Genomic DNA, 12,899 nt, shown 5'->3' with positions numbered 1-12,899 from the left:
TTTGCTGCATCCCATAGGTTTTGGGTCGTCGTGTCTCCATTGTCATTTGTTTCTAGGTATTTTTTGATTTCCTCTTTGATTTCTTCAGTGATCACTTCGTTATTAAGTAGTGTATTGTTTAGCCTCCATGTGTCTGTATTTTTACAGCTCTTTTCCTGTAATTGATATCTAGTCTCATAGCATTGTGGTCGGAAAAGATACTTGATACAATTTCAATTTTCTTAAATTTACCAAGGCTTGATTTGTGACCCAAGATATGATCTATCCTGGAGAATGTTCCATGAGCACTTGAGAAAAATGTGTATTCTGTTGTTTTTGGATGGAATGTCCTATAAATATCAATTAAGTCCATCTTGTTTAATGTATCATTTAAAGCTTGTGTTTCCTTATTTATTTTCATTTTGGATGATCTGTCCATTGGTGAAAGTGGGGTGTTAAAGTCCCCTACTGTGAATGTGTTACTGTCAGTTTCCCCTTTTATGGCTGTTAGTATTTGCCTTATATATTGAGGTGCTCCTATGTTGGGTGCATAAATATTTACAATTGTTATATCTTCTTCTTGGATCGATCCCTTGATCATTATGTAGTGTCCTTCTTTGTCTCTTCTAGTAGTCTTTATTTTAAAGTCTATTTTGTCTGATATGAGAATTGCTACTCCAGCTTTCTTTTGGTTTCCATTTGCATGGAATATCTTTTTCCATGCCCTTAGTTTCAGTCTGTATGTGTCTCTAGGTCTGAAGTGGGTCTCTTGTAGACAGCATATATATGGGTCTTGTTTTTGTATCCATTCAGCCAATCTGTGTCTTTTGGTGGGAGCATTTAGTCCATTTACATTTAAGGTAATTATCAATATGTATGTTCCTATTCCCATTTTCTTAATTGTTTTGGGTTCGTTATTGTAGGTCTTTTCCTTGTGTTGTGTTTCTTGCCTAGAGAAGTTCTTTTAGCATTTGCTGTAAAGCTGGTTTGGTGGTGCTGAACTCTCTCAGCTTTTGCTTGTCTGTAAACGTTTTAATTTCTCCATCAAATCTGAATGAGATCCTTGCTGAGTAGAGTAATCTTGGTTGCAGGTTCTTCTCCTTCATCACTTTAAATATGTCCTGCCAGTCCCTTCTGGCTTACAGAGTTTCTGCTGAAAGATCAGCTGTTAACCTTATGGGGATTCCCTTGTGTGTTATTTGTTGTTTTTCCCTTGCTGCTTTTAATATGTTTTCTTTGTATTTAATTTTTGACAGTTTGATTAATATGTGTCTTGGTGTATTTCTTCTTGGATTTATCCTGTATGGGACCCTCTGTGCCTCCTGGACTTGACTGAGTATTTCTGTTCCCATATTAGGGAAGTTTTCAACTGTAATCTCTTCAAATATTTTCTCAGTCCCTTTCTTTTTCTCTTCTTCTTATGGAACCCCTATAATTCAAATGTTGGTGTGTTTAATGTCCCAGAGGTCTCTGAGACTGTCCTCAGTTCTTTTCATTCTTGTTTCTTCCTTCTGCAGTAGTTATTTCCACTATTTTATCTTCCACGTCACTTATCCGTTCTTCTGCCTCAGTTATTCTGCTATTGATCCCATCTAGAGTATTTTTCATTTCATTTATTGTGTTTTTAATCGTTGCTTGATTCTTCTTTAGTTCTTCTAGGTCCTTGTTAACTGTTTCTTGCATTTTGTCTATTCTCAGTTGTGGTTATTTTTATAGAAATGTTTTTACATCGCTAAAACTGTTTGCTCATGTCATCCTTAGTTCATTCATTCTTTTGAGTGCCCTCCACATACTAAATGCCATGTAGATGCTGGGGCTACAGAGGATAAAGACATGGCCTCCAGTTACTCTCAAGTTTTCTGAATAAAACATAAATAAACAGATAAATGTAATACAGTGTGCCAAGAACAGGGGAAGTTTCCTTGAAGAGATGGCGACTCTGCATTTATACATTAATAAAATAAAATTGCATAAAGAATGGAGGGTAAACCACATGTGGTTGCTTTATTGTAGGCATCTTTGCAGTTTGCAAAACGTCAAGATATAGTACAGCGTTGGGAACAAGAACCTGTGCGCCTAAACCTTCAACACACTTTGGATGTAAAAGTAAGATCTTTTTTCATCAAAAATAGTAGTTTAAGCAAAAATTATGCCTTGGTTTGATATACTTTCATATTTTCCCCATGTACTTTAGATACATTCAAGTGTACTTCTAACATTATCTAATATTAGCAATTATAAAATCTGTGCATTGTACAGATTATACCTATCCTTTTCATATATAGTAACAAATTGAAGCACCGTGCTTTATGGTAAGTCTATACTGAATGAGGGAAACATAGAAGTACCTACCTTGGGGAGCCAAAGGTTTGTATACAAGAGGTCAAGTATGTTTGGCTTGTTTGGAAAATAGAAAAATGATGTAATTTGCATGACAAAACATGTTTTCTTTAAAAATAGTAGATTTTTCCACTGGAGTATATGTCTGTTTTTTGAGTATATTTTAAAGTTGCAGACATACTTTAAAGTCTCAGTACTGGATATTTTCACAGGCAGGAGCACTCCATAGTTGGAGAGGATCTTTCTCAGTAGTATGTCAGAAATAGTGTGGAGTGTTTGGCAAAGTTAGAAACCAACATAGTAACATCCCATCCGAGATATGTTTTCACATCTGGAATGATTTTATCCATCAGAAGTGTGAAGGCATCTTCCTAAGCCCATGATTAGTCCCCAAAGAGTAACATACACCAGAATCATCTTGCTTAATACTTTGGCTTAAAACTTTGTAGAAGTTCAACATGTAAGACTGAAATTATATTTGCAAAAATACGTTTTGATTTCACAGTTCTCACTGCAGGTTGACAGTTATTTTGCCCACATGTATATTGTCTTCCAGGAACTTAAGGGCCCTGGATACACCTCCAATTCTTCGGTGAAACCATGCCTTCTACAGCCGTCATTTGCTGCCCATTCTCATTCTTATGTACCATCTTCCCAGTCTGCAGCCAGATTCCTATCTCATGTAAGTAACTAGTCTTATAGTCTAATCACACATGAAATCACACACGAAAATCAATTTCATTAGTTAATTGTCCTATTGTACGTATAGCAACAGGATTGCTACTAACCTACCAGTTATCCTGCTTATGCATTTAAATGAAAAGCATGCACTACAAAATGAAAAAGTTGAAATAGACTATTTTCACACACATGAGTTATGTGCACTGATAAACTAGCTATCACACAGCAAGTAACATTCTGTCAAACAAAAGAATATTATTAATATTAGAAGTTAACATTGTTCCCTCTGGAGACTGGAACTTGGAGGTGGGCAGAGGAAGGGAAGGAGACTGCTGCTTTTTGTTTTAAGTGTTATAAAATCATTTTACTTTTAAAACCATATGCATGTTACATTGATAAAAATTAAATTAAACCCCTCTCCCCATGAAGCAAACAACAAACACAGCAAAGAACATTTGACCAGGAGTCATTGGGACTTAAGATGTGTCTCTAACTACTTTGTGTGACCTTGGAAACTGAGTTAAATATATTGTTCCTTTTCATCTCTAATGAGGAGTCTGGACCATAGATCATCTCTAGGGTATTCTAGAAGATCAGCTCTGAAATTCCATGACTTTTCATTACCCAAAAGCCAGCCTAGTAGTTAGGCTCTTTAATACATAGACTGTACTTGATTATAAAGAATCTCATCCATCCCTGAAAAAGTACTAGTCATAAGTCTATTAAATTTAAAACTTTAATTGTAATTCTAACAGCAGTAATGAAGTGTATTATCTAAATAGACTGTTAAACATGTTTTATACAATTTCTTCCCTTAAAAATGTTTATTATATAATTTTACACATTAAATGTAACATACATTCTTTGTTTTATTCACTGATGTGTTCCAAGCACCTGGAACAGTATCTAGCATGTGGTAGGTATTCAGTACATATTTGTCTAATGGGTGAATGAATTCATTGTAAAATATTGTGTTCAGGTTTTCATTGTTTCTACTGACAAGTCAGTTTAAGTCTTATTGTCGCTTTTTGGGAGGTACTTTTTTTCTCTAACCACTTTAAAGATTTTCTCTCTATTTTGGTTTAAGCAGTTTGACTGTGATGTGCCTATGTGTAGTCTTCTTTGTATTTATCTTTCTTGGGGCTCACTGATCTTCCTGGATGTGTGGATTGATATCTTTCATTGGTTTTGGAAAATTTTTATCTTTTCTATTCTTGATTATTTTTTCTGCCTCATCCTCTTGTTTCCTTCTGAGACTTGTACTATTGAGTAACTTTATTTTTTAAATTGGTATGTGATAACTCCATTATCTGAATCCCCTATGAACTTGTGACCATTGTTTCTCTTGGTTTCTCGTCATATTTTTGTCTGCTCTTTTTGCTGCCTTTTTTTCAAGACTATTTTTTAGAGCAGTTTTAGATTCACACCAAAATTGAAAAGAAGATACAGAGATTTCCCATATAATCCCTGCCCTCACACATGCCCAGCCTCCCCATTATCAACATCATTCACCAGAATGATGTGTTATCAAGGATGAACCTACATCGACACATCATAATCGCCCAAAGTCCATAGTTTACCTTGGGGTTTGCTCTTGGCGTGGTACATTCTATGGATTTGGACAAATGTTTATACATATGTCATAATTGACATATATCCATCATTATCATATCATACAAAGTATTTTCACTTTCCTAAAAGTTCTGCCTTCCCCCCATTCCACCCCTGGCAACCATTGATCTTTTTATTGTCTCCCAGTTTTACCTTTTCCAGAATGTCATTGAGTTGGAATCATACAGTATGTAGCCTTTTCAGATTGGCTTCTTTCACTTAGTAATATGTATTTAAGATTCCTCCACGTCTTTTCATGGCTTGATAGTTCATTTCTTTTTAGCACTGAATATTCATTGTCTGGATGTACCACAGTTTATCTGTTCATCTACTAAATGGCACCTTTGTTGCTTCCAAAGTTTGGTGATTGTGAATAAAGCTGCTATAAACATCCAGGTGCAGGTTTTTGTGTGGACATGTTTTCAACTCCTTTGGGCAAATATCAAGAGCATGATTGCTGGGTCATATGGTAAGAATCTGTTTCGTTTTGTAAGAAACTACCAAACTGTCTTCCAAGGTGGCTGTACCATTTTACACTCCCACTAGCTGTGAATGAGAGTTCCTCTTGTTCCACAGCCTTGCCAGCATTTGGCAGAGATTATATAATCCAGTGGTTTCCTGAGAATGGGTGCATTTCATTCATTAAGTGTTTTAAAACCTTGCATGTCTGAGAATACCTTTATTCTTCACTTACATTTGATTGATGTGCAAAATGTTGTTGCTATTGTGCCATTTTTTTTTTTTGGATTTCCTTTTTTTTTTTTATTAGTTTCTGCTTTATAACAAAGTGAATCAGTCATACATATACATCTGTTCCCACATCCCTTCGCTCATGCATCTCCCTCCCTCCCACCCTCCCCATCCCACCCCTCCAGGCGGTCACAAAGCACCGAGCTGATCTCCCTGTGCTCTGCGGCTGCTTCCCACTATCTATCTACCTTACGTTTGGTAGTGTATATATGTCCATGCCTCTCTTTCACTTTGTCACAGCTTACCCTTCCCCCTCCCCATATCCTCAAGTCCATTCTCAAGTAGGTCTGTGTCTTTATTCCCATTTTGCCCCTAGGTTCTTCATGACATTTTTTTTTAATTCCGTATATATGTGTTAGCATACGGTATTTGTCTTTCTCTTTCTGACTAACTTCACTCTGTATGACAGACTCTAGGTCTATCCACCTCATTACAAATAGCTCAGTTTCGTTTCTTTTTATGGCTGAGTAATATTCCATTGTATATATGTGCCACATCTTCTTTATCCATTCATCCAACATAGGAGCACCTCAATACATAAGGCAAATACTAACAGCCATAAAAGGGGAAATCGACAGTAACACAATCATAGTAGGGGACTTTAACACCCCACTTTCACCAATGGACAGATCATCCAAAATGAAAATAAATAAGGAAACACAAGCTTTAAATGATACATTAAACGAGATGGACTTAGTTGATATTTATAGGACATTCCATCCAAAAACAACAGAATACACATTTTTCTCAAGTGCTCATGGAACATTCTCCAGGATAGATCATATCTTGGGTCACAAATAAGCCTTGGTAAATTTAAGAAAATTGAAATTGTATCAAGTATCTTTTCCGACCACAATGCTATGAGACTAGACATCAATTACAGGAAAAGATCCATAAAAAATACAAACACATGGAGGCTAAACAATACACTACTCAATAACGAAGTGATCACTGAAGAAATCAAAGAGGAAATTAAAAAATACCTAGAAACAAATGACAATGGAGACACGACGACCCAAAACCTATGGGATGCAGCAAAAGCAGTTCTAACGGGGAAGTTTATAGCAATACAATCCCACCTTAAGAAACAGGAAACATTTTGAGTAAACAACCTGACCCTGCACCTAAAGCAATTAGAGAAAGAAGAACAAAAAACCCCCAAAGCTAGCAGAAGGAAAGAAATCATAAAGATCAGATCAGAAATAAATGAAAAAGAAATGAAGGAAACGATAGCAAAGATCAACCAAACTAAAAGCTGGTTCTTTGAGAAGATAAACAAAATTGACAAACCATTAGCCAGACTCATCAAGAAAAGAAGGGAGAAGGCTCAAATCAATAGAATTAGAAATGAAAAAGGAGAAGTAACAACTGACACTGCAGAAATACAAAAGATCATGAGAGATTACTATAAGCAACTCTATGCCAATAAAATGGACAACCTGGAAGAAATGGACAAATTCTTAGAAATGCACAACCTGCCAAGACTGACTCAGGAAGAAATAGAAAATATGAATAGACCAATCACAAGCACTGAAATTGAAACTGTGATTAAAAATCTTCCATCAAACAAAAGCCCAGGACCAGATGGCTTCACAGGCGAATTCTATCAAACATTTAGAGAAGAACTAACACCTATCCTTCTCAAACTCTTCCAAAATATAGCAGAGGGAGGAACACTCCCAAACTCATTCTACAAGGCTGACATCACCTTGATACCAAAACCAGGCAAGGATGTCACAAAGAAAGAAAACTACAGGCCAATATCACTGATGAACATAGATGCAAAAATCCTCAACAAAATACTAGCAAACATAATCCAACAGCACATTAAAAGGATCATACACCATGATCAAGTGGGGTTTATTCCAGGAATGCAAGGATTCTTCAATATACGCAAATCAATCAATGTGATACACCATATTAACAAGTTGAAGGAGAAAAACCATATGATCATCTCAATAGATGCAGAGAAAGCTTTAGACAAAATTCAACACCCATTTATGATAAAAACCCTGCAGAAAGTAGGCATAGAGGGATCTTTCCTCAACATAATAAAGGCCATATATGACAAACCCACAGCCAACATTGTCCTCAATATTGTGCCATTTTGATTCCAGGGCTTTTGTATGTGACCTCGTTGTTTCTCAAAGCTTTTAGAGTCTTCTCTTTACCTCTGGTATTCATTTCAGGGTGATCTCTGCTGGGGGTCTTTTTCCTTCATTGTGTAGGCTCTTATGTTCTTTCTTCTCTGAAATTCTCTTGTGTCATTTATTTGATCATTTTCTTCCTTCACTTTTTCAGTTCTCTCTTTCTAGAATTCCTGTTAAGTCACCTATTAAGCCTTCTGGATTTATTCTCTAATCTCCTTTAATTTTGACTTCCAATTTCCATCTCCTGATATTTTATTCCCACCTTCTGGGAAAACTCCTCAACTCTATCTTCCAAACATCTATTGAATTTTTTTTCTGATATCATGTATTTTTAAAAATTTCCAGGAGCCTTTTCTTGTTTTTTAAATCTTCTCTTTATATAGTTTTATGTTCTTTTGTGGATGCGGTACTTCCTCATTTCCGTTTAAGGATATTAGTATCAGTTTTTCAGTAATTTCTTCTGTTACCTGAATTATTGCTGTTCGTTTGAATTCATTTTTTTTTCTGTTTGTTTTGATGTCTGTCTTTCATGTTGGAGATTTTCCTTCACTGTTTGGCAATCATTGGCTGTCCATTCATATTTAAGACTGAGACCCTAAAAAACCAATGAAAAGCACTTTGTAAGGTTCACAGATTTGTTAGCTAGTAGATGGTTAGGTATTACTTTCTAACTGAGGGATCCAAAAATTATCTTAGTTTTTTTCTTGGTCCTGTTAATTCCCTTAAAGAGCCATTGTCTTACTACAGACTTGTAGATATAAATCTATCTGCCAGTATTCTGAGAAGTGAGTCAGGCAGGGAATCTGGGGTATCTATATATCTATAAATCTTACTTTATGCTTATATTTTCAGTTTGCAACCTTCCTCCTGCCATGCCAGATATCCTTTTGGAGCCTAAAGTCCTTTGGTTCAGCCTCACCTAGAGATTAAACCTCTAAATGTATTTAGGGGAAAAGAACGAATTATTACCTGACTCCTTGGGGAGTACATCTGGTATTCTCACAGCTTGTGCCATAAACTTTTAGCCAGTCCTCCCATTTTGCTGCCCTGTCCCTTACCCTGGCCTTTAGAAATACACAAGGCCTCCATTTCCTGAGTCTTTCTGGGATACTCTGATGCAGAGCAGCTTGCTGCTTCCTGGCTACTTCTGTGCAGGCACTTGATGTTTTAGCTTTCTTTGTTCTACTAAATTAATTATTAATTTACCTATTTGCTTTCCATCTCCCCCAATTTTATCATCATTACTCATCTAATGTTATCTCTCCTTTCCTCTTTATCCTTGTTAATTCCTTTAGTGTCATTTTAGTGGGGCTTCAGGTAGAGCAAAAATAAATGCCAAGTCTTATGTTTAAAAGTAGAATATTTCTATGTGGATTGTTCTCCATTGCCCCTTCATTTATCTCGTTTCATTTTAGTCTTCTTGTTCCATGATTCTAATAATAGTCATCACTTACTGAACACCAGGCACTGTGCAGCATACTTTCTATAGATTATATAATTTATTCCTCACAACCACCCACACGAGATAAGTGCTATTATTGTACTTATTTTACAGAGGAGGAAACTGAGACTTGGAGAAGCTAAGTGATTTACAGAGTTCACACTCCAAAAACCCAGTTGTGCCAACACTTAACCAAGATAGCCTGAGCCTAGAACCTGTCTCCTTAGCCAGTTATACTGTACTGATTCTCTACACCACACTGTTGAATGCTGTTTATAAACAAAATAAATGGATGATGACATAAATAGATACTCTACCTGAACAAATAGTGTATTTCATTAGGTCTTTGTGAATGAGTATTATACCATTTTGGAGGTACAAAGGCATTAAAAATTATCCAATTGATTGCCCTAGTTTTAACAGGTGAGAAAATGGTAGAACCAGAAAAATTATGTGATTTGATCCAAGCTCAAACACCAAGAACATGTATATATGTATGTGTATCTAAATACATACCTACACAGACAGACACATACACACAAATAATTGGTAGCTTGACATAGAAGATTTTAGATGAAAGTTTCAGATAAAAGCTATTGTACCATATAAAAATGAAATATTGCCAGGATCATATAATTTATTTTGTTTATATATCAGATTCTGTACACATGCACTATAATTTGTGCTAGCTGTGCTTGATCTTTGTCATTGAAGTACCCATGATGTGAGCAAGATTTTCAGCAAGACTTTGTAACTTTTGTCTTATTTCCTACTCACCCATTTTTAGTATACAATATAAATTATATATATATATATATATATATATATATATATATTCTAAACAGTATATTTATATTACATTTTTATTACCACCTTCTGACAGGAACATAAGTATTAAAGGAGAAGGATTTGGTCAGACATTCTCAAAATAGAATAGTCTAATTCAAACTGAATGAGATCAAGCTTTTATTTTTAGCTTTTACAGTCATCTTCTATCTTTGGAGAATGGAGCTAGGAGGAGTTGAGAAGCACACATTCTCCCTAGACATTACTTATCTTACATTATAACTCATAAGTTTGCCTGTAATGGACTCAAGGCCATTAGAACAGTATTTGGGGAAGATGAAGGTACATTAGAGATATAATTTGCAAGGTATTTTGGAAACAAATTTAACATAAAATAATTTCAGAGTCAAAATGTAATAGGAAGCTAATCAAATCACAAAATAAACCTTAAGTTTAACAACAACAGTATAAGCTTATATTCTTCCCTTGAAACCAAAAAAGCTTGTAGAAGTTTTAACCTGAAAATGTATGTCCCCTAGCAATAGCCTTAATGTGTATCCTAAGGGTCAGAGGTTGGAGTGGGAGAGAGCAAGATTCTTTGACGGGCTCCAGTAACTTCAGGAAGAGCTTATATGTAGCTATTTCTTTACCAGCCAGACAGGAGTCATATGTGAAGAATGTTTTAAAATTGTTCAATTCCTAGCTATTTTCTAATTTTTAAAAGTGTATTTTGCTCATGTTATAAATCAAAATATGTTCCATATGAATCAAACAGCAAAAGTATTAATAATGAATCAGTGAGGTGGCTTCCCTGGTGGCGCAGTGGTTGAGAGTCCGCCTGCCGATGCAGGGGACACGGGTTCGTGCCCCGGTCTGGGAAGATCCCACATGCTGTGGAGCGGCTGGGCCCATGAGCCATGGCCGCTGAGCCTGCGCATCCAGAGCCTGTGCTCTGCAACGGGAGAGGCCACAACAGTGAGAGGCCCACATACCGCAAAAAAAAAAAAAAAAAAGAATCAGTGAAAGTATTACAAGATTTATAAACATTAAAAGGAACGATTGGGACTTCCCTGGTGGTGCAGAGGTTAAGAATCCACCTGCCAAGGCAAGGGACACAGGTTTGAGCCCTGGTCTGGGAAGATCCCACGTGCCACAGAGCAACTAAGCCTGTGCACCACAACTACTGAGCCTGCACTCTAGAGCCCGCAAGCCACAACTACTGAGCCTGCTCGCCTAGATCCCATGCTCCGCAACAAGAGAAGCCACCGTAATGAGAAGCCCACACACCACAATGAAGAGTAGCCCCCGCTTGCCGCAACTAAAGAAAGCCCGCACACAGCAGCAAAGACCCAACACAACCAAAAATAAATAATAAATTAACTAATTAATTTAAAAAAGGAATGATTGGGCTTCCCTGGTGGCGCAGTGGTTGAGAGTCCGCCTGCCGATGCAGGGGACTAGGGTTCGTGCCCCGATCCCGGAAGATCCCACATGCCGTGGAGCGGCTGGGCCCGCGAGCCATGGCCGCGGAGCCTGTGTGTCCGGAGCCTGTGCTCCGCAACGGGAGAGGCCACAGCAGTGAGAGGCCCGCGTACAGCAAAAAAAAAAAAAAAAAAAAAAAAAAAAAAAAAAAAGGAATGATTGATTATTTTGAGTAAATAAAGCTTAAATCACAAAACCACCATAAACAAAATCAAAATGAAATCACAAACTAGAAAAATATTTCTAATAAATAAAGGGTTAATGTATATAATATAGAGAGTTTTTACATACCCAGATGAAGATAGCATATACTCTAAAAGAAAAGTGTACTAAAGATATGGATACAAAATTCACATAAGAAATGCATATAGTCAATAAACATGAAAAATGTTCAAACTCATTTGTAAACAAATAATAATTACTGCACATTAAAGCAAAAACAAACGAACAATTTTGCATATAAAATGGTCAAATGGTAATGGGAAGGGTGCAGCATAATGGCCACTCTTGTATCATACCTTACTGATAAAGATATAAATTGATATGATTTTATGTTGTCATTTTTGCTTCCAAAGTTCACTGTTCCTTTTTTCTTTCTTTTTAAATTAATAGACTAATTTTTTAGGGTAGTTTTAGCTTTACAGAGAATGGAGCAGAAAGTTTAGAGAGCTCCCACAGACTCCCTTTGCCCTATCCCTCCCTCCCCCCAGTTTCTCCTATTACCAATGTCTTGCATTAGTGTGGTACGTTTGTTACAATTGATAAGCCAATATTGATACATTATTATTAACTAAAGTCTATAATTTACATTGGGGTTCACTCCTTGTATTATACATTCTGTGGGTTTTGACATATGTATGATGGTATATATTGACCATTATAGTATTATGCAAAATAGTTTCACTGCTCTAAAAATGCCCTATGCTTCACCTGTTCATCTGTTCCCCCCCTTCCCCTGAACCCCTGGCAACCAGTGATCTTTTTACTCTCTTTGTAGTTTTGTCTTTTCCAGAATATCATATAATTGGAATCATATAGTATATAGTCTTTTCACATTGGCTTCTTTCACTTAGCAATATGCTTGCAAGATTCCTTCATATCTTTTCATCCCTTAGTAGCTAATTTCTTTTTCACTGAATAATATTCCATAGTATGGATGTACCACAGTTTGTTTATCCATTCACCTATTGAAGGATGTCTTGATTGCTTCCAAGTTTTGGCAGATTATGAATAAATCTATATGCAGATAAACATCTATGTGCAGGTTTTACACAGACGTAAGTTTTCAACCCTGTTAGGTGAATACTACAGAGCATGATTGCTGCATTGTATAGTAAGAGCATGTTTAGTTTTGTAAGAAACAATGAAACTGTCTTCCAAAGAGGCTGTACCATTTTGTAATCTCACCAGCAGTGAATAAGAGTTCCTGTTGCTCCCCATCCTTGACAACATTTGGTGTTGTCAGTGTTTGGATTTTAGCCATTCTAATAGGAGTGTGGTGTAGTATGATATCTTGTTGTTTGACTTTGAAATTCCTTAATGAAATACAATGTTGAGCCTATTTTCATATGTTTATTTACCACATACATATTTTCTATGGTGAGATGTCTGTTCCAAACTTTTACCCATTTTTTAAATGGGCATTTAAAAACTTTTCTTATTGTTGAATTTTAAGAGGT

At 36.3% G+C, this 12,899-nt stretch overlaps 1 protein-coding gene across 1 annotated transcript in view; it reads left to right on the top strand.

Annotated features, from left to right (window-relative positions):
- The window catches only part of CCDC158 (coiled-coil domain containing 158), a 67,596-nt gene that overhangs the window by 29,064 nt on the left and 25,633 nt on the right, over window positions 1-12,899 (top strand). The window contains 2 exon segments of the mRNA XM_060097599.1: window positions 1,993-2,085; window positions 2,876-3,005. Coding sequence (XP_059953582.1) covers window positions 1,993-2,085; window positions 2,876-3,005 — 223 coding nt within the window.

The sequence above is a fragment of the Mesoplodon densirostris genome, chromosome 1, assembly GCF_025265405.1.
Source record: "Mesoplodon densirostris isolate mMesDen1 chromosome 1, mMesDen1 primary haplotype, whole genome shotgun sequence".
Lineage (NCBI taxonomy): Eukaryota > Metazoa > Chordata > Mammalia > Artiodactyla > Ziphiidae > Mesoplodon > Mesoplodon densirostris.
The sequence above is the reverse complement of the archived record's forward strand: the minus strand, read 5'-3'. Positions and strand labels throughout refer to the sequence as shown.